Genomic DNA, 22,253 nt, shown 5'->3' with positions numbered 1-22,253 from the left:
ATTAACTCGAATGCACTCACGCACTCCATTGAGCGAGTATCGAATTGAGTAGCTCGTCGAATTGGCATTGAATTCGAGTCGAGCGAAATTCACGAGGAGAAACTGTCTACCCGAAGATACACTTTTTAAGCTGCGCGTGTATCGCGTGTATGCAGTTAATTTTCACTCATTAAAATGTCATCGATGTGTATTACAAATTGATTTAGGGCCTCTCGTGCCCGACGGGAATTCGGAAAAATTTCATTTCGATTTCTTTGATTTTTCGACGATAAGCCTCGTACATAGTACGCGTAAACACGCAAGAGAAGCGTACGGATGTATGTGCTTATATGCGATCGTCGCCACTGTTATTCATCTCTCTTACCTATGTCGTGCGCGTTCGTATGATATGCAAATAAAGGAAAATTAATAAACTCGAAAATACCAAGACGCGCGTTCAAAAAGAGTAACTACGAAATGAAGTTATTTACGCGTTGTGTTTTTTTCTTTCAAGCATTTGTACATCGCTTATGTGTAAACGCGTGCGTAAATAAATAATAAGCAATAAAGCAACAATTACGAGTAAATAAACAAAGCATCTCGCGTACGTATAGGAGCATATTTCACGATAGAGCGCACCATTCATCAAAAGACGTTTTACCTTTTCTTTTTCAGGCCTTAACGGCCATAATATATAATGAAATCATCGTCAAGCCTGACATTGAATACCGGCTGTGTAATTAATACACGTACGCGGCTGTAAGAGGCATACACGTTCGAGAGAGTGCGAGGGACTAAAAAGAAGACCAAAAGCAAAGCGAAGAGAAAGAGAAGGAGGAACAAATGAGTATATAGCGTTATAGCCACCACACGTAACAGTCCACTTGTGCGTGTGCGTGTGTTTGTATAGGCATTATAATCCGCGAGCATTTATAGCACACAGTGACTTTTTCATCGAGTAATCGCCGTCATCGTTCAACTGATTTATCCAACCTTCCGTACAAATATTATAGCACCGTAAAATGACTTCTCGAACGAGACGAGGGAACTTGTCGCGCCCTCGCCGCAGCGACGGGGCAGAGATTCTCGAGTCTCGATATATAAATCAGTTTATATCGTTCTTTAATCCAGCTCTTCCGCGATACGTAAATCAGAGCGAGTTTCGCGAGTACAGTACGGCAAGACGTTCCACACACACACACACACACACACAGCTCCGAAAGCTGAGCTTTTTTACAAATACGATTACTTTCTGCGCTGCATTGATCGTCGCAAAGTACGACACTACGCGTAATACAGTTTTACGCGCAGTCGCGCCAAACGCACGTGTGCAGTTAATACGAACGTGCGTCGACGTACAATACACGCAGCGTCGTAAGGTGCGCGACAAAAGCCCCGCGCGCGCGCTGCATCGTACGCGATTCATATGTATATTGCGCTACGAGTGCACCGTGACTGCACTGCCTAGTATAGGTCTATACTCACCCAAGAGCGAGAGAAAGAGAGAGAGAGAGAGAGATAGAGCCCAGGGCGCTGTATATATAGATATCGGCTGGCGCGCGCCGCACCGGTCGAGGCGGAGCGTGCGCTGCTCGTGCAAAAGCAGCAGCGGCAATATATAGTACGAGCAAGCGAGAGAGAGAGAGAGAGAGAACACGCGATAGTAGTGGGGCCATCGGACTCGTGCGCTCTGCGCGTTAAATTCTGCCGAGCAAAGTAGAAGCCAGTACCGAGTCAGGACTCGACGTATATAGAACTAATGCCTCGACGCGCGACAGAGCTGACGATCAGCCCTCGTGTATCACATGCCCTTGCGTCGTCGTCGTTGTTGTTATTGTTGTGCCTAATTTTGCCAGCTCGCAGCCGGTGATGGCTGTCATCGATCGCTCGGCCGATCGTCCAGCGGTGTCGAGTGCGCGCTAGAAAGGCCCAACGATGCATCGATGCAGTTCTGTGAATTACAATCGCACGTCGTTGTAAAAAGTTTAAAAAAAATAATTTTTAGTGAACGTATCGAAGACAGTGCGCGAATGTGATTTTCGTGCGTCGACGGTGTTTCGTTGTGCTTTCTGCAGCTCAAATACAGTGCCAAATTCTTGTCGGAGTAGTTGCTGCGCGAGTGCTAGCGAAAAAGCGCAAAGCGTATACTTAGGTAGGATAGCTGAGAGAGCAGAGCGCGCGTATACTGCAGCAGTAGCAGCAGAGCACGTGACTGTTTTGTACAAGGGCTGCACAATTACTGCAGCGCAGCTCCTCTAGCCCGGCGCCCCAAAACGAAATAAAACAAAACAAAACAAGCCGAAAGGCAAGCGAACGAGAGATAGAGAGATGAGAATGTTATAAGCTCGCGAAGGATGGTATTACGGTAATAAATAAACGAGCTGATTGCGCTCTGCGGTGCTGCTGTCGAATGCAGTGGCCGGCTGCAAATACACACACACGAGTATAATACGTATAGCGCGTCGAGCTCTCTCGTACGATTAATCGAGCTGCAGCTCGCGTATGGCTCACCTACATTACGTGCAAGGGCGAGCACTGCAAAGACCACTACTTACACACGTGCGCGCACTTTGCAATATCTCTCTCTCTTCTTTTGCCGCTCGTGTACATGCTGTGGAAAGAAGAAAGAGCCGCCCATGAAATAATAATCAAGAGCCGCGAATCAGCTCAATCAACGCTCGAGCGCTGGACTCGCTTCGACTATAACGTACTAACGTAGTAGCCGTAGCAAAGGAAGTAATAGAGGCCTGACCTAACCCTTTTTCCTAAAGCTCATACATCACTTTCTCTTTCTCTCTCTCTCTCTCTCTTTCTCTCTCTTTCCCTACGTTCCTCGTTAGTTACCTTTCCCCGGACTGCAGCAGTATTCTCTGCGCTGGACGCGCTTACACATTTATATATCATCCGAAGTCGCTGCTGCTACAACTCGTGCGCCCGTGTATCTCTGCTTTTATTTTGCTGCTTTTTTCTTTGACTCGTCGCTCGAATCCTATACTGCCGTTTCGTGCCAATAGGCCCGTCGAGCGCCCCCGAGTAATAAGGAGAAGGAGATATAGCAGCGCGCGGCACATTGGACATGCATACACACGAACTGGCGCACAACGGCGGCACAGACGCACATGGATGCAGCGAGAGCTGGAGCTGGCAAAGGCTTGTTGATGAAAGGGCTCGAGCGCAAAAGTATTAACGAGCGTCGCTGCACGAGTACGAGTATTCATCGTCGTCGTCGTCGTCGTCGTGGTATGCCTAGGCGCCAGGAGCTACTGTACACCGACTCGCTACTCACACATCGGCACGTGTGCCACTACTGCTGCTGCTTATGTGCATGTGCGCGTAGAGCCACTACTACTAGTATTGATGCTTGCATCGCTACTGCAAGCTAGCTGCCTTGTGATTAGCCGCATCGTCGCGATATTTCGCTTCCGTCCTCCCTCGAGGAGATAGTGAGTGAGCGAGCTTTTTCTCTCTCTCCCTCAACGTGTTGTACGTGTGTAACAAAGGACTGCGCTTGTATAGCCGCGAGTGTGTTTTTTCGCTCTGTGTCTGTGTGTCATCTGTGTCTCCTATATATATATATACGTCGCGCAGTGTGCAGTGTGCGGTATATAAAGCTCCGCAAGTATATGTATCGAGCGATATATACACGATATCGGTGCTTTGTTTCGATGCTTGTGCAGCCGCCGTTGTTGTTGGCGCACCGATACTGAACTGCTGCAGCAAGGGAATGAAAAAAATGCACGGCTACCGGACGTTGCCGAGCTTGCTGCCGCTGCTACGTCGGCCGTTCTTGTTGCAGCTGCTGCTGCCGCTGCTGCTGACGACGACTTGGGTCGCTAATATCCAGGCACTTCTGCAGCCATCGGCCGAGATATCGGATCTGGATAAGCCAAGTGAGTTATTTCAAAACCTGATCTCTCTTTCTCTCTTTCTCATTCTCCAACAACTTATATGTACAAACTCCGCAGCAGCTTAATGTTACTTACGACTTATTTTCCTGTATTTATTATGCACGCACGTATCGCACGCGCGGAAAGAGGGACTATCTCCTCTCGCGAGGATAATATAACTGTGACATGCATTTCGATGCGATAAGACTCGCCGGGCGCGTTTGCGATCTCTGCGGCGACAAAAACTTGTCGAACGATACCCCCCATAAAAGCCGACGAAAGCTTGTATCTGCTATATATGTATAAGGAGGATTTACGGGTGTACGTCTGGCGTACTACTTCGACAAAGGTTATGCTTTTTTGCGACTTTGCTTCTTTTACTTGCTTTTTCTCTATCTTCCTTCTCTCCCTCCCTCTCTCTCTCTCCTCTCTCTCTCTCTCTCTCTCTCTCACTTTCTCGAAGTACAAGCGTACGGCGTATATGCAAGCGAGCGCAAAAAGCTTATACATCCTTATCGTTTTGCAAGAGTTTTCCTTGTTATACGGTTTCGTATTGTAAGCCCAAAGAAAAGTCTCGCGAGACCGCTCAAAAGGGTCAGGTCGGGTATTTTATGAATGTTATCGCGCTACTCTCTTTCTCTCTCTCTCTCTCTCTCTTCCAACGAGTCCGATGCCTAGCCTCTTTGCCCTCTTTCCTTAGCTCGTGTAGCTGCTGCGTTTAACGCAAATTTACGAATGGATGACTTGGACAGGCTTTCGTGAAAACATTTTTCAAATTATTACCAAAAAACGATACCGATCGATCGTCGCTCCGCTTCGAGGTCGAACTTTGTGATCTATTGCGATTTCGTTGGATTATTCTCGTTTCGCTACGTGATGTACGGACACGTGTGCTTGCATTTGAATAAAGTCATAATATTGAAACGACAGATCTAAGATATAGGAATGATTTGCGTTTCGCATTTTTTTCTTTCTCTCTCTCTCTCTCTCGCTCTTCCTCTGTCCTTTTCAACCCAACCACTCGAATATAAGTTACATTATACGCAAGTATATACGCGGCGGTCGACTATAATACCCGATCTATGCATAAGTTCTCGACTTCGACGACAACAACAATGGCTTTGCATATTTATATGCAGCCGCGTGAAAGCTGCGCACGCACGCATTTAAATGAACTAATTTTTGCGACTCTCGAGCAGCACGTATATACGTATACATCTATATCACGCGGGCGAGCATAATATAACGATAAAGGGTAATAACGTGTCTTATAGCGCCACCTTTTTTCCAGTCGAGAGATGTATGTGTATATACTGCATACACGTCACCGACGTCGCATAATGAAATACAAATCGATTTTTATACATCAGCGACATGTGCAGCGTGAGCGCGCACACACGCATACACACATATACACACACACAAACTCACATGCACTTGGGAAAGTCTTTTATAATATTATATATGGAACAGGGGCCTCTTGACTTTACAGTTTCAAGATCCAAGATTCTTGGCAAAATTGCCCAGAGGAAGAGTATAGAAGGGGGAACGTGCAGCGCGCTCACGAACCTTATGCTACGCGTTCGCTCTTTCTCTGCAGCTTTATATATATTATATAGGAGCAAGAATAGGGAAACCATGAGGTGATATGAATCGTGGATGGTTCCAGATTATTATAAAAATACCCAAGACTCGCACGGACTTTTTTATCGTACCAATATATACCGAATAGATCTATATCTATGTGCTTTGTGCGTCACATAATCACGAACGAAAGTAAGAGTAGTCAGCGTAATGGGCATAAAATTAGAATTTATCTTATTTAAATTAGGCTTTTTTGACACTTTATATTTACGTTGAGATGATATACTCAAAAACGAAAAAAAATTAGCTCACTGACGTATTTAGACTCGTAGAGAAGTCCGTATTAAGTGAAAATTTCATCGCTGTCGAAATTAGAGTGCTCTTAGGAATTTGTTTTTTCGTAATATCGTCAATAATTTCACAGTTATTATAACATCGATGCGAGGATTTGTTTTAGTCAATACGCACTTGTTCGGTTAACACGTTCAGGTTAAAGCAGTGCAAAATTTTGTTAAATAGATGGCCGTGAAGTATTATGGAGAAATTATTTTTAACCGAGTGAATTGCGAAATACATACAATGTATGCAAATAGCTCCTGAATAACTGTCATGCCTGCTTTTTCGCAGGAATTAGAAAATCATAAAAGCAATTGTTACCTAGATTTATCGTCGTATAAAAGTATTGTTGAACGTACGTTTGAAATTGGACCTTCTTACAATTCGGTGTCATTGTATTTTTTTCACAATTGAAATGGCATAGCGGGAGTATATAAACTGTCGAGTGGCCTCTTTGAAGGGCTCCCACTTTACCAATACCTTTAGCATTATTTTCAGAATAATTGAAATGATTTATATGTAGTCGTAAAAATACTTCGTAGCGTAGGTTTTTCAAGATTCCAATTGACCTAAGTAAATATTGAAAGACTATTAGTTTCAATTTTTCTTGGAATCCGCGTGTTTATTTTGCAGTAAATTTATAGAAATTTGCAGACATAAAAAAACATGCTCTCTCTCTCTGGTTTGCATTGCTTTCGTTATAACGTTGTTCGTGTTTACGGAGTTGCGAGATAAACGTATGTAGGTGCTCTTGAAAATTTTTTAAAATTAAACTTAAAATATGAGTCGGAGCTCGGGCGCTCGAGCGCGACGATTCGTTAAATTTAAATGCCAAACCGCACACGTGTGCTCTTTCTCTCGGGTTGGCTCAGCAGCAGTGCAGAGAATCGCCAGCAGCAGCAGTTTATCGTCCAAGTCGATAATAGATCCGAGGCAATATTCAATTTACAAACACGGGGACGGGCAAAAGTTCAACAAAATGTAACTCGATCTTTGTGCTTTACGAGAGTAAAACGAATCGAGGCGTGCGCAGGCACTCGCGGCTGAGAGCCGTGTCGCCGAATGACAATTTAAAATCGTGATAAATCCTCCGCATTGTTAGCCTTTGGGAGTAATAATAAGCAATCCGCAGTGCGCAGGCCACACGGTATATCAGTCGGGCGTAACGATCAATCCACGCTGCTCTCTACGAACTTATCCGTGGAGCATATAGCCGCGGGAGCCTATGCATCACCGGTGCACACACACGAAATCGTTTATATTATAGCCGACGCGATCGAAAATTTATCCTCTTTGCCATTTGTATTTCGCTCTTTCTCGTCCCTCTCGATATCTCGCTGGGGATATTATATGGTGCGCGCGCGCGAGAGAGGGACGAGCGAGCGACTCATTACCGGAGCGCGAAAAGTGATTGTTTGCTCGTCGGTCTGCTGCCGCAGCAGTTATAACGAACATCGAGCGCGACAGCCCGGTAATATATAGATGTGATGTGTGGGTGCTTATACACATATACGAGCCGTGCGCGCAGTTCAATTCTTCGAAAGACTAATCGCGTATGGTTGCGGGGGGTTGAGAGATCGAGAAAGAGAGCGAGAGAGAGAGAGAGGGGAAGAGCTGAGGTCTGAAAAAAAGCGCGAGACAATCGCGCAGCGTTCGCCGATTCAGCTCGTCGAGCGATGGGCGCCGTGCCATTAAGAATCCTGCGGAACGATGTAAAAAATAGCCATAGAGCCCCGGCGGCGGTGCGGAGGAGTACAAGAAAGAGAGAAAGAACGTCGATCGATTAGATTCCGACGCCGAAGTAAGCCTCATTTCTCTTGTCTCTTCTCTTGTTCTCGCGACGAAGATTCGAATGACACGCGCGTGCTCGCGATCCCGGAGCCAGTTTAATTAAACTACTGCAATAGACAGAAAGAGAGAGAGAGAGAGAGAGAGAGAGAGAGAAAGAGATGGCAAGCAGAGAAGGGAGCGCTAATCCGCGAATGGAATTTATGGCCCTGTGAGCGTAGCGGCGGCGGGCGCGGGTGAGAAAAAGAGGTCGCGTCGAGACAGAGCGGGAACCCGTGGCGGGGGTGAAAAAATCTCTCCTGCGCGCACCGCATCGATGTGTGTGTGTGTGTGTACCTATATTTATACGTATGCCGGCGCATGTGCACGAATGCGTATATAGGCGCGAGCCGACTGTCAGCTGTGCTACACTGCAGCACTGCTTGGAGCGGCGCGACGAGACCCAACCGCATTTTACCTATACCTACCTAGCTGCGATAAATAGAGAGGGACAAAGAACGAAATATTTTTCGAATTTCACGCTGCCGCTGCCGTTTCGCGCGGGTATTATATGTATACCGAATACCGTTTACACGCGTGCATTTGCGCGAACGGCCAACTGCACAAACTATTATACGTGTGTATGCACGTAGCCGCTATATAGCATAACCGATTGCCGCTATTTATCATTTTTCATATACCTGCACCGGTAGTGCAGGATACAGCGATCCCCGTGTACGGCTCTTTTTTTTATTTATTCATTTCGAGATTATTATGGAAATATATCGCGAGGTGGGTTAGGCGCGTGTGCGCGGGTGAGCGCGGCAGAGATTGTATATCGACGATGAAAAGACGCCGTCTGCTTGCCGCCGCCACGCGGAACAAGGTATCTGCGTATATAGGCTGCAGTTGCGTGGCACGTTTTATACTTATATATACGTATACGTAGGGAGCCGCGCACGCGACCATTAATGGCCCCGGCATAATCACTGCCTCGGCAGCGAGCCTAATGAATTAGTGATTCGAAGCGACTACCTGCCGTCATGCTAGTAACGTAGCAGCGGCATACAGCTGCGACATATCCCTTTTTAATTCTCGGCTCGTCCTCGCCGTGGCTCTTCTATATATGTGTATGCACACGCGCGCCCGGGACTTCTTTTATTGGCAGACACGTTTCATCATTCATGATCCGACTCGACAAGAGAGCCAGAGAAAGAGAGAAAGAGAGAGAGAGAGAGAGAGAGAGAGAGAGAGGAAATGAGAGAGACAGAGTCGTCTATATAGACTGAAACATTAGTGCGCGCGTTACATTTATGAGGTTAGCTTTGATCTGCCATAATGGGCGCTCGTGCGCGCAGTTGCGGTTTAAAATAATCATTTCGACGGATTTTTAACAGCTTTATGCCTCCCAGTTCGCGCGAAATTATTTTATTTTTTCTCTCTTCTGCGCCGCACATTTTGGAATTAGACGCGTATGCAATCTGCGGTATTTTCGAAAAACAAAAAAACGCTTCGCGCCCAGGATACTTTTGGAAATCCAGGCTAATTTAGCTAGAATACAGCGATCGAACTCAATCGTGGCTTTTGGCTAATTATTAAAGTGTGAAATTTCTTTATACATATACAGTACAAATAAGCTTCAACTTCTGAGCACTGTATATATACGGTACACCACTCACGGTTATTTGTAAACAACTTCTTGGAAAACGTAAAAAGTTGGAAATAAAAAAGTTGCCAAATATCGCTGCGTAGAAACATGTGCGAGCCCGTAAAACAATTCAGACGCGTGTAAAGCAAAACAGTTGGTATAAAAGTATTTTGTTTATTCGGTAATCAAAACGAGCTAACAAATGAAATTTTTCTCGTGTTCAAAAATGTATGAATATTCCAGTGAAAAAAAGGCTCGTGCTATAATTAACCTAAATAATTTGCATCTTGCCGCACAGCGCTAAGAGTAATGTACTAGAATAATTTTCACTCCAAAGACAATGGGCCCCAGCGCGCTCACATTTCTCTTAATTTTCCGCGAGGAATTTTTCTCTGTCCTTCGTCTGCACGTTCCTATACCTATGTGTGTGTGTGTGTGTGTATTATATACTGCTATATAGCAAAACTACATCAAAGTCAACGTTGCTATTGAAGCACGTGACGACGCCGGGGTCAAAGAAATTTTACGCTTTTTCCATTCAGCGGAACCTACTGGCATGTTAAGTAAATCATTTTCTACCTGTAACTGTTAACCACGTTCAAATAACGCAAGCTGCCTCGGTGTTAAATGTGATATCTTTGTACTTTTAACAAATATCGCGACTGAATGAAAATTTTATAAAATTTCCTTTCATAAATCATACGGTCGCGCGGTCAAGTGCGCGCATGCGTAATTAAACTCGTTAATTCGCCATAAAGAGAGAGAGAGATACGAAGCGGCATTGCAAAGTAAATACCATCTTCGTAACTTTTGCAATTATTTTTCGAGCGCGAATCAATATTCACGCGCGCTGACTCGTAACGAAGGTTGAAAAAAAAACAACATGCAACGATCGCGCCCAGCCACGCGTGGGCGCAAGCTTGTGCATAAGAAAAATCATTTTGTGAACTTTTCATAATGTTGAAAAAACGCAGCCCCCGAGTAGTCTCTTACTCACTCGCGGCGCAATTATAACGTAAACGAGCTTTTTTTCTTTTGCCATCAGACATGATAGATTCGCGAATGCGCGGGAGTGAGAAAACGCCCAAAAGTGTGCAGTAGTGTGTGCACACTTGTTAGCATTACAGCAGCATTTCTCCCTCTCTCTGTGCCTCATCCCCAAGCCAGGCAGTCGGCAAGGGAGAGTTGGCATTCCAGCCGCAGTGGAGTTAATCTTGGCCAGTTAACCGTTTTTTGCCAGCGCAAGAGAAGCAGCAGCAGCAGTGGAGCTCGCGTACGTGTATATGCCCATAAAAGCACGCTGCTAGTTAGTTCACTCGCGCGAGCTTGCGGACTCGAGCTGCTGTACGTGTGTATTATATGTGTGTGGGTGTGCGTGGGTGGTCGGGTGGCGGTCGGGGGTGGCTCATGGCTGGCTGCTCGACTGTGTATGTGCGGCGTCGACGATTTCACCTCTACGCCGATGGTAATTAACTTTTTGCCAACGAGAGGGAAACTCGAGGTAGTGTGTGTACGTGTGTTTGTATGTGTATGCAAGCTGCAGCGCAAAATCGTCTTAACGACCAGGCGAGCTAGCTGCTCTAGCTCCAGCTCGTTTGTCATTCAAGTGAAATTCGTCGGATGACCGTAGTTATATAGTAGCTCGACGTAGAGTAGCTAGCTAGCTCGCCGCGCGCAAGAGCTTCTGAATTATATGATACTTTGGTACTTCTTATTCCGCGCAGCTCGCACGTACACGCTCACGGCACGGCAGCTAGTAGCTACAGCATCGCCCCGACATACCTGCAGATGTATAAATTGCTTCTCACGCGGCATCGTAGTCGGCGAGGCCAGCTCCTGTGTGCTTGTTAATAAACTTGCGCTCGCACGCGCACACATGTATACCTGGAGCGCGCGCGCGCGGTAATAATGCCCGAGAGTATGTGCATGCTCGCGTACACACGTATATTGTAACTAGCAGAGTTGCGCGCGCGGCTAAATTGCAACGTGTCTGATATAGCACGCGTGTAAGCCCCCGACCATTCGCGATATACATAATAATTGTGCGTTGACTGCTCGGACAAGGCGCGCGAGAGCCGAGACGTACTACGTAGCGATTATTGGCTTACATTTACGCCTTAACTTTGCCTTGTGTTCCGCATATCGTTCCGTGTTCGATTCAGCGATGATCGCTCAACTCTCTAACATCTCTATATATAGTGCAGGTACGGTTCTCAACAAACACGTGTAAACACGTGTATTATATGTGTATAATGAAACGAGCTTCTGAACGGGAAGAAAAAAAAGTTCATTCGCCTCGGTGGCGATGATTAATTTTCCCCCCGCGTCGCGCGCGTTAATCCCATAAATCATTATTTATGTATTTGACCTCGCGCAGCTAAGTGAGACGGAGCTGGCCGAACTGGCAAAAGAGTAAGAAAGAGGAAATAAATTTGCCAGAGCGTTAAAGCCGTATACGTGTAAAAAAAAGGGCAGAATATATCGTTGGCATTGATGCTAATTTTCAATAAACACGTTATAAATACCGTCTCTCGTGATTCGCGGCCCCATAAATAAAGCCTCGTCAGACTGAAATCCGCGTCGGAAAAAGGAAAAAAGTGCTTAGCAGCTCTCGCGATTCTGCGCTCGTCGGGCGTCCCACCACTTCCTCCAAAAAAGCTTTCTCGATTCATTCGAAATGCTTCATCGTTTTGTGAATCGATTTTATGTATATAATAAATTCCGAGATTTCGGAAAACGGGCTGATAAATTTTCCGACAAAAGCGACGTTGGCACTGAGCACCGAGAGAAAGACTTATTAACAGTAAAGACATATCTTGATAGTCACCATATACTATAGTATTTCTAAAGCGCATCTCTTTACTTCCAGCTTCATAACTTTATTGTTAATGAATCCTTCTCTCAATGCGGATGCCAAGTGCGCAATCTCGCGCGTTGATCTACGTTCGCAACGTGTTTCCACGTTTCTTCTCCCTCTCTCTCTCTCTCTATCCCTGGGCTTACATCGGAGGCCCTGCGCTGCGCGCACCCGTCTCCATATATACATATAATTTTCTATATTATACGTGAGGCGAGGGTAACTAGTAATAATCCAGAGAGAGCGCCTCGGCATCGTCGCGCGCGATAAAATGTAAAACAGGCGTCGTAATCAAGGCTTATGATAATCCAGTCATCGCTCGGATAAGCGAGGCATTAAAAAGGCACTTTTCTCCGAGACGAAGCCGAGGTATACACGCACCGCGCGCCCACCGCACACGTAGTCCCCGCGCGATCCGTGTAACCAAACCACACGCGCGCATGATTTTCTCGGCGGTATACCCATATAATATCTCTACTATAGAAAAACCCGGCAGCGAGACTATTCTCAAACGGCGACGTCTATTTTGCGATTAAGCCGTTGCAGCCTTCGACGTATCGTAATTTTTACAATGTCGCGGTATAGTTGTGCGCTGCGAATGCCTAGTAGATGAATGCAGTTGCCGAGTCACGTGCGATTGTGCATTCGTACGCACGCACGAGGGTATGTATGTCATGCATATTATATGCATGTAATATATGTACTTTCGTTTTTACATTCATCCACTGCACTAAAAATTGTTATGAAAAGATTGCGCAGCTATTGTGGGCTTATAACGAATATTCGTGGATGATTGAAAAAAAAAATCCCAAGGTGAGTTATGATGCAGCACACAACACAGGCTCTAGTGTCCTATTTCTCTCTGCGCTAAGCTTTTAATACGTTGTAAAGAAGTGGCATTATACGGAGTTGCCAGTGGCATACTGTACCCCGATACACCTCGCTACTTTCGGTGGCACAGCTCCCCGAGGAATATTTATTTCTCATTCATCATTTTCTGTGGGATTTTCATCGGCCACTCTGTGCAGCTTCAAAGTTTCAAGCTGTCTGTAATCAAAATTTTTTTTCTAGGCGTACGAGTGGAAGAATGTTTCATCGAACCCGTATATATGAATTCTCATCTGCTTTTAGAATCAATTGAAAGCAGCTAGCAAACTCTGCGTAACAACGAGCGCTTATGGAGCACGCAGAACTCAAGTACACATATGCGCGTATACAGTTTGCTTGATAACCGCTGAAACAAATTATTTTTTTCCCACACGACGAGAGGGTTGTCGCGATAACTTTGGGCAATTAGTATTTGAAAATTCATCCTTCGTTAACGAGATTTTTCAAATGTTTCAACGACGCAGCGTGTAACACACTGGCAGGCGCGCGCACGCATCTCTCGTAATTTATCGCTTCTTACTTTTTGATACAGCGTTCGGCAATTTATAGAGCAAACTAAATTAATTGCTGGGCAATCCTCTTAATTGACCGTTCAATTTCTTCTTAACAAACGCTCAATAGCAGCCCTCGGAATTTCATTAAGAGCTTTGCGGAGCGGGCGAGGGTCAGTGGCTTTCATTTATCTATACACAGAGTATTTGACTGTAAATTTGAATGTCGATATACCTACGGGCAGAATTTGAAACTCGAGTTATCTTATAAGGGCTAGATGAGACAGAGAGAGAGAGAGAGAGAGAGAGAGAGAGAGAGCGGGGGAAGGTAAGAGATCGACCGACCGAGCGTATAGTCGAGTCGTGCGAGCTGCGCGTGTGGCAGCAGCGATCCGCGAGAATTCGATGTAGCGTGCAGCGCTCCAGAAAGCCGAGCGAGAGAGAGAGAGAGAGAGAGTTGGGAAGGGGCCACGAGTAGGAGGAGAATCTCGTGTTCGACAAGATCGTCGCTTTTCGTGGCTCGTATATATACACGTATATATATAAGTACTAGGTTACAACGCTAGCGGAGTGTTCCTCGGTCTCCTCTCTCTCCGTCTATGTCTCTCTGTCTCGGAGATTCTCGAGCACGCGCCCGCGCGCTCCATTACAATTGACATTGTGGTATGCTTGCTCGGGCTCGAGCTTCCCCCTCCCTCTGCCCCCCGCGCTCCGTCACCGCAACGACTAGTCGCTAATTCGTGTTTTCACCCGTGTAAGTGGGTGAGCAAGAGCCGGAGACACAAGCAAAAAAGTACATCCCATAAAACTTGCCTCGAGACTCGCTCTGTGTGTATATACATCGCTCGTTTAAATGTACGCGCACCGTCGCTCGAAATAAACCGCGCGCGCAACTTGCGCGGGAGCGACGACTTTATTATTGCGTTTGCGGGCATTCACTGGTATTAAGCATCAATTAAATATTTTTTATTCAACGTCTGCATTCGGATTGTCCTGAAATTCGATCGAATTGTGCAATTTTTACAATATCAATATTTACAAGCGTAAATTATTCAAATAAAAGAGGTCACAAAATTTGCTCATTTGTTCCTGTTAATTTTCGTCTTTTAAGGCCTCGTTTATAAATAATCCGCACTATAATTATATTGTTGTAATGACGTGAGAACGTGCTTGTGAAGACGCGTACTGAAAGCTCGCGCAAGAACAGCAGCAGCGCACGAGAGACGCGCAAAGCAAACAATCTTAAAGGCCCGAGCACATTTTGATCTTTTGATTCTCAGAAGTTTTCTTAGGTGCTCGCACTCTCGCGTCTGCTGTTACAGTCGTTCTCCAAGTGAATCAACGAAACGTTGGGCGCTTCGTTGGGCGCGCGCGTAAGTAGCAACTCGATAAACAAACGCTAATGGTGTATTTTTGGATCGGGCTGCACGACGCGAGTCGTTCTCAAATAACACATTTGCTCAACGCGCATTTTCTAATGCCATAATCCAATAACGCACGCGATTCAAGTTCGCTTTTTCCTCTCTCTCTCTTTCTATCACACATGCAGCATGAAACGTAACACATTGAAATTGATATCTGCGGTAAGGTATTTTCGTTCATCGCATATATACCGCGAAAGCAGAGGTGATGTTTATCTTGAGTTGAAAGTACACCAATTTCTAGCTGTCGTCGATGAAAGCGAACATATGCATCGGGGACATTTGTATATTTAGCTGATATCTCGATGACACGAGGGAAAATATTTTTATATTAAAAAAATGTAAGTCGTTTTTGCGTCTATTGAGGTAAAATTTAGCCTGGAATATGGATGATTATTTTAAATCTTTGCAGCCAGCCAAATGTTTAGAGAGTAATAAACTTAGCGGATAAACGTTCGATCAAATTCGAGATGTCAGCTTTTCTTCGCCTTGGCGCCTGTATGAGGAGTTATTAATTTTCTCACCGTTTGCGATTCACCTCTTGAGTCTTGAGCCGCGGCGAGAGCGTCACATTTACGCGTGAGATCGCGCGCACATCGTCGCGTTGCGCAGCGTAACACAGTCACGCACCAACACGTACAGACCTAAGAACGTTGACAAATAAAAATGTAAGAGTCAAGTACATAAACGCAGCATACAAACACGTTCAACTGCGGCCTACTCGTGGTTATGCGATTAAGATTCCACGAAGAGTCGTATATCGATCGTATTTTATATATGCATACGTAGACGTACGTAGTACTAGCTCGGAGCCGATGAGTGGAGTGGACAGTCATCGCGTTTAATGGGAAGTTCTTGAAGCGGGCTCGAGCGCTCTGCCGGCCTCGCACGCCCCTTTTGATAATATATTGCAGAGAGCCGAGCGTTTTTGCGCCCATTTCGTATTTCGAGGGTACGTGCGCGCACACTCGCGAAATATTCGATGTATGTGTGTAAACGGCCGCAGCAAAAACCCCTTAACAAATATAACAACGTACACGCGCGGTACGCGCCTCGTCTTGTTCAAGGTGTATCTTGAGGGTCAAAAAAAAGTAAAAAAAAAAAAAAAAAACACGAATACGGTACGAGTTTTGTAAACGAGTGATAGAGATGTTTCGAAGTGCAAGAAAAAAAAAGATAACTCGAGTATATTTCGGGTGGTTCAGCATTTTGATGAGGTTTGCCTCTCACGTTTGCTCGCGTTAGGGCCGTTCACGTTTTTCGAGCTCGCGTCTTCTCGGCCCTCGCGGTCGGTCGACGAGCCTCTCCCTCCAGATATTTAATTTACGAATTAAGCAATTATTCAATCTCATATACACGGGGCCCGACACGCGAAAGAAATAAGGTGCAAGATTTACCGTTTATTATCATGAAAATGAGTTTCGGTGTGAAAGGCTCGACGCATTGATTTTTAATTCAATCTTGAATTATGACAACGAAGCAAGGTGTTATTCGCCGGGGTGTGGCGCGGGTTTATATACGACGGCCGCCGGGCTTCATAAACCTCTAACTAACATGTATACGTGCGAGCGTATACAGCGTCGGATAAACGTGTCATTTGGAATGTCAAACTCGCGTGACTAGAAACACAGCGGCAACACAGTAGCGCATACATATATATAGTAGCTGCGCGAGGTGCACCGGCTATAGCATAATGCGCGTGGCATCAAGTATAATTCTGGCTTGAGCTTTCGAACGGTGCCGGCACACATCTTGCTACACATGCGAGAATTGTGTATAGAGCTCGCACGACAACCATGGCAGCAACAGCAGCAGCCACTGCACGACGCGCCGCATATACGGCACAAATCACACTTGGAGCTCGCTCGAGCTTTATGTTAACAATAATGTTCTGTTCGTTCGCTCGCGCGCCTCGCCTCGTGTCTGACGTGAAACTCGACGAGCCCAAACCTCAAAGTCCGCACTCCATCTAAATTTTAATTAATTACTCATTTACTTTATTATTGATACATTCTACGCGAGCAGCTTAATTTCTCTTATTAACTTATGAGCATTATCTTTTGGAAGGATACGAGCTCTAGCGACTAGAATATACAACGTTGACCCAGTTTGCTAATACCAAGATTAGTCCAGCGTCACGAGTTTGGATTGTTAATAATTACCATATTACAGATTCGATCGATATGCGCATGCAACACATGTTCGGTTGTTGTTGTAACGTGCAAAAATAGCTCAAGGAATTTATTGACACCTGTGGTGAATTTCGCAAGTCCCTCTCCGTGGCTTGTCGCAGAATACAGAAAACAATTTTTTTTCTTTCATTTTTCGTGACAAATGTCATACATGGCTTTCAGTGAGCTTTTTTTCATTCATAAATTGGTGGAGGTACAACTTGAACGCCCACTTTTGCTACCTTTGCTTCTTGAAAAACTAATTTATTTTCTTAATTGCTACTTTCGAGTGTAACTAAACGAGGCAATGCTCCTGCCCGTACATCCACATACACATTAAGAGAAGGAGAGTTTTTGCGCGTATATAGGTATATATTGTATATACCTGCTTGACTTTAATATGCCGAGCCACTTTGACCAATCTAAATTAAATTTCAACACGCGAGCTTACTTTGATGCAGCAGAAATTTGTGATTGCTTCCAACTAATATTACGTAACATCATGGCGCCATTACAAACACCTTTGATATTCGACGCCAAGTTGTTTAATTCGAAAGCATCATATTTGATCGTTGATTCAAACGTCGAGATATATTGCGCGAGCCGTAATACAATTTAATTGTAATGAAACGAATCTTATCTGAATTGGATGTACCAGCGAGCCAAAGCAACGAGCAATTGCCAACAGTGGAAAGTTCTTTTTTTCCTCCAAGAGTTCACGCGAACGAGGTCACCTTGGGTCAAGCGAGAACATGGCATTCATGATCGATGCTGATATTTATCGTTTTCTATGCTACACATAGAAAATTTGCTCAGGCTTAATACGAGTGCGTGTGCGTATAAGTCGATCGATTCCATTTTCTGCTCCGCTGTAGCTGCTGCTGGTGGGTGGTGTACTTTATTGTCTAATTTTTAATCGTTTCCGGCTATCGTCGAAAATTAAAAATACTAATTCTGTTGCCGTTCGAGACTTGACGCGTAAGGAGCGAGTGAGAAAATATTGACGTCCGGAGCGATTAAGAATTTAAGCGCATTATGCTCTGTATTATAGCTATCAAGATGAAATACTTGAAATGGCTTGCAGATTTATCGTTGCGATATCTCGTGAATATATCTAATAATAGATTAGTCTGCAAAACTGAGCACTACACGCTAAATGAATGTAAAACGCTGTGTAGCTCCAATTCAAATTTAAATGAAAAATAACGCTCGAGATGCTCTGCGGAGATGAAGTTTTGTCCGTACGATATATAACACATTCTTATTTTACAAGTGTCTCATTAAACGATATAACAAGTCCAGTAATAGAAGAGGCGAGAGAGAACCGTTTTAACGTTGCGCCACGCTATCTCCGAGGCCGCGTAAAAAAGCTCATTTTTTCCCTCGGCAATGACACAATTAGTACATCGTCCCATCACAATATATACTCGGAATAGCCCGGCGTATTCGAGCTTAACTCGACTTAGCGATATCCGAGCGACAGCTTTAAGCTTCTGTAATCTAGAAACAAGAGCTTTATTATAGGCGAAGCGAAAAATCTCAATCTTTACTTTTGCTCGCTCTCAGTCCTGGACAATGTATAACGACTTGTTTCGCAACAATGGGACGTGCATTTCTTTGCATACAAACGCGCAATTACACGCGCGCTTAGCAGGTTATATATATGTGCCTGCAGTGTGCTAGCAATGACATCCGGCGACTTTCGGAGCTAATATTTACATTTCCAAACATTTATAATATACACAAGACGTATATAGATATGGAAATCCGTGTCGTAAACGTATTTATTTGTATGTGTGTACACAAATGCACGCAGGGCACAGGATACATATCGAATTGCGCGTACTGTCCATAAATCACAATAAATGCCCGCATAATTGCTACAGCGCTTTGGCAGCAATGGAGCTTCGTTATATTGCTACAAACAACTGGCAATTTTCGATAATTGCGCGATGCGCGCATGGATCTGCCTCTGTGTTCGTGTCCATGTACACGTTGTACGTGTGTCTGTGTCCGTGCACGAGCAGCAACTGTGTGTGCTGTACTTTGTGCAGTGCAGCTGAATCGCGCCGCACGACTGCTAGAGAGAGCGAGACAGATGAGAGCAAATATGAGCTATTTTATAACGTGCCTCTGATTATTATGATTGTGATTCAAATCTGACTGTGTATGCCACGATCACGACGAGCGATGCGGCGAAATAGAAATTATCTCGTAAATGACATAAGGAAGACGTACACACGACGTAATTATAATTGATGGCAGCTACGCCTCTCCGCTCTATGGGATAATAATTGCTAAGGTGATTTCTTTGAAATGCAAAAAAACGACGAGGCGGTGTGTGATAACGACGTGCGCATTGTGTAATGCGATACGTAGTATTATGATGCACACAGTGTGAGACTGATGGACAGGCGTTGCATTCGTTGTGAGGACTTATTTATGAATGTATGATTTATTAAACGCAGACTCGCGAGCTCTCATCCTTTCACTTTTTTGACGTTGCACGTTGCGCAGATCGCGCAAAGTTTTGACAATTTTAGCTTGTTATACGTATTCGTCCTTTATATTTAGTTATTTATCAGAACAATTCTCTATAGATCGAACAATAATTTTTATACGTACAGTATCATTTACTTTGCAATAATGTACAATATCGTGTGTGCAGTATTACTTTTTAGAGGGAGTAAAATTCTCGACTCGAGAGACTTCCGCATTGAAGATTGCACTGCGTATATGCTCGAGATTCGGCGCAAGCACCGTACACACGTATACATGTAAATATATGTATATACATTCCAGATCCTATATATATGTACAACGGGCAAAGATGTATAGAGCACACACGCAAATTTGGGTGCACTCAACCGAATGGCATACAAAGGCTCAACTCCCTTCTATCATGATACAAGTAACCTATATATACGGTGTCGTAAGTATATGTGTTCGACTGGGAATATACATATATATCTATACACAGGTATACAATAACAGTGAAGCTATCTCGGCACAAACGCGATGAAGTGATTATACAAGGGATAGAGAAAAAAGAGATAGGGTCTTACGGATACAGGAGGTGATATAGCGTTTAGTTGGATGAAAATAAAAATAAAAAAAATAGACGAAAAAAAAAACGAAAAAGAAAACTCTGTAGCTTCGTAGCACACGTATAGGCATTATTGAGACTCTATAGAGAAGGCAACTGCTCCATCTCAGTGCCGAAAAAAGACGACCAAGGAAAAAGGTTGCTACGTGTCCACTATCTGCGTGTGTGTGTTTATGTGTGCCAGGGTATACAGAAGGATAACGACGACGATGGGCCAAGGATAGATACACACACAAGCGCGCACACGTATAGACACTATATATAGGGCCAAAGAAGACGTATTCGCACACACGCAGGGGAGGACGAGTGTCGGTGTTGCGACAACATTGGACTCACTCGAGCGATACACAGTGACACGCAGCAGTGTGTGTATATGTACTGTGCAATACTGCAAGATCGTGTCTCCATCTCCTTCCTCGGGACGAGAAATGGCTATCGTGTATATAGCACATGTATGTGTGTGTCTTCCTCTCTCTCTCTCCTTCTCAGTTGCAGCGAGGGGATGAAGCTTAAGTGATACGTGAGAAGTAGATTGGCTATATCGTTGCAAAATACACGTATATGTACAGAGAAAAGTGAGCGCGTGCCGCATCGTATATACGCATTATGTATACACTGCAGCGAGCCAAGCACATACCGCAAGAGAAATAGAGGGACAGAGCGAGGGAGAGAAAGGTCAGCACGATGTTCTCATTCGGGGCTTCATTTATGGGGTCCAATCAAGACCGACCCTATCTCCGCTGCTATTGCGCGTGCTCCGGTCTTTTCTTCCAGTAGCTATATACCGTGTGGACTCTACGTAACTGTAATGTATTGCAGTCTTTTTTTTATACATATAGCTAGAACAAACGAAAACAAGTAGTGTATACCAATGTCGGCCAGCAGCATAGGATGCGCTGCTGTTCTACGCCGGCTAGATAAACGAGCAACTGCGGCCTATGATCGAATTAAAATCAATTCCATGCTTTAAACCCTAGATGAACGTGCGTCCAGCTACACACAGTTAGTCCAGCCCTTCTCTCTCTCCTGCGACTGTTGGGATAGCAAACAAAGAGTCGGTATAACATTTTTGGCCCTTTTTCCCTTAATTAAGGGAAAATTCAATCGCACGTACGAGCTAGATCTGTATTTTTAAAGCCCTGCAAGGTCCTTTTACGTCGCTACATCATATAAGTTACCTAGGAAAATTATTGCACACGTTGAAATGAACCATTGTATTGTATTTCAAATTTATGCAGACTTTCGTGATAACTGGATTTTATATGTATGGAATTATATGTATGGAAAAATGGTAGTCAATGGCAGGGTGAGATAACTCATTTAGCACTTGACATTGGTATTATAAGGAATCCCTAACTCATTGCCTGTAAATGCATTGAAACTAACGATGATTGACGGCAATCAATGTTTGCGCATATATGCGCGCGTGTGGCTATAGTACTGCGCATAAACCGCTAGTGAGAAATTTTGTATCGTTAATCAAGTCGCGCGTATGATTGCCCAACGATTTATCTTGATAAGCTATTAATATTCATCGAAAGCCAAATTTTAACTCAAAAATCAACACGTATATTCGTGTGCATCTGCGAGAACGAGGGCTCGTGTATAGGTACAAAGAAAAGCTCGCGCTCTGGCAAAGAATATCGCTTTAAAGCCTCTTGTTCTGTCTCTCTCTTTCTCTCTCGCGCTTTCTCCTTCTCTTACTCTTGGGATGTCTGGCTCTGCAGGTAATGGAATTCGAACAGCGGCAATGGTTTATATACGGTCTTCGATGCAAAATTTATCAAGCTCCACTAGGCAAGCGTGCCTGTGTTGGCCCGATTCCCATTTTTACTACTAAACTCGCTACGAGAACTGCATACTGCGGTTACATTACACCAAAGCGACGATCAAATACTCGTAAGTGTATGAATGTACTAGCTGCAAAGATGCTACCAGTTTTTTTTTCTACTCAATGAGAATTTTGAGTCCGCGATGTACACCACGATTTTAGTCCGATTATAGCTGATGAGATTCGGCCAGCGCTTTGAAACTTGGCTACTTGTAATCTTACATGATCAAACGTAACTAAAAAGCACGACTTGACATAGGTTCATACTTATGCCTTTTACCATAAAT

The 22,253-nt window shown here is 44.5% G+C and overlaps 1 protein-coding gene across 1 annotated transcript in view; it reads left to right on the top strand.

Moving 5' to 3' along the window:
• Positions 1-1,973: 1,973 nt before the first annotated feature.
• LOC106655955 (hemicentin-1-like) overlaps positions 1,974-22,253 on the top strand; it is a 91,148-nt gene continuing 70,868 nt past the window's right edge. The window contains exon 1 of the mRNA XM_023459561.1: positions 1,974-3,869. Coding sequence (XP_023315329.1) covers positions 3,704-3,869 — 166 coding nt within the window. The 5' untranslated portion in view covers positions 1,974-3,703. The remainder of the gene's footprint in view (positions 3,870-22,253) is intronic.

Source organism: Trichogramma pretiosum, unplaced genomic scaffold, assembly GCF_000599845.2.
Source record: "Trichogramma pretiosum strain Unisexual culture from Peru unplaced genomic scaffold, Tpre_2.0 scaffold7, whole genome shotgun sequence".
NCBI lineage: Eukaryota > Metazoa > Arthropoda > Insecta > Hymenoptera > Trichogrammatidae > Trichogramma > Trichogramma pretiosum.
The sequence above is the reverse complement of the archived record's forward strand: the minus strand, read 5'-3'. Positions and strand labels throughout refer to the sequence as shown.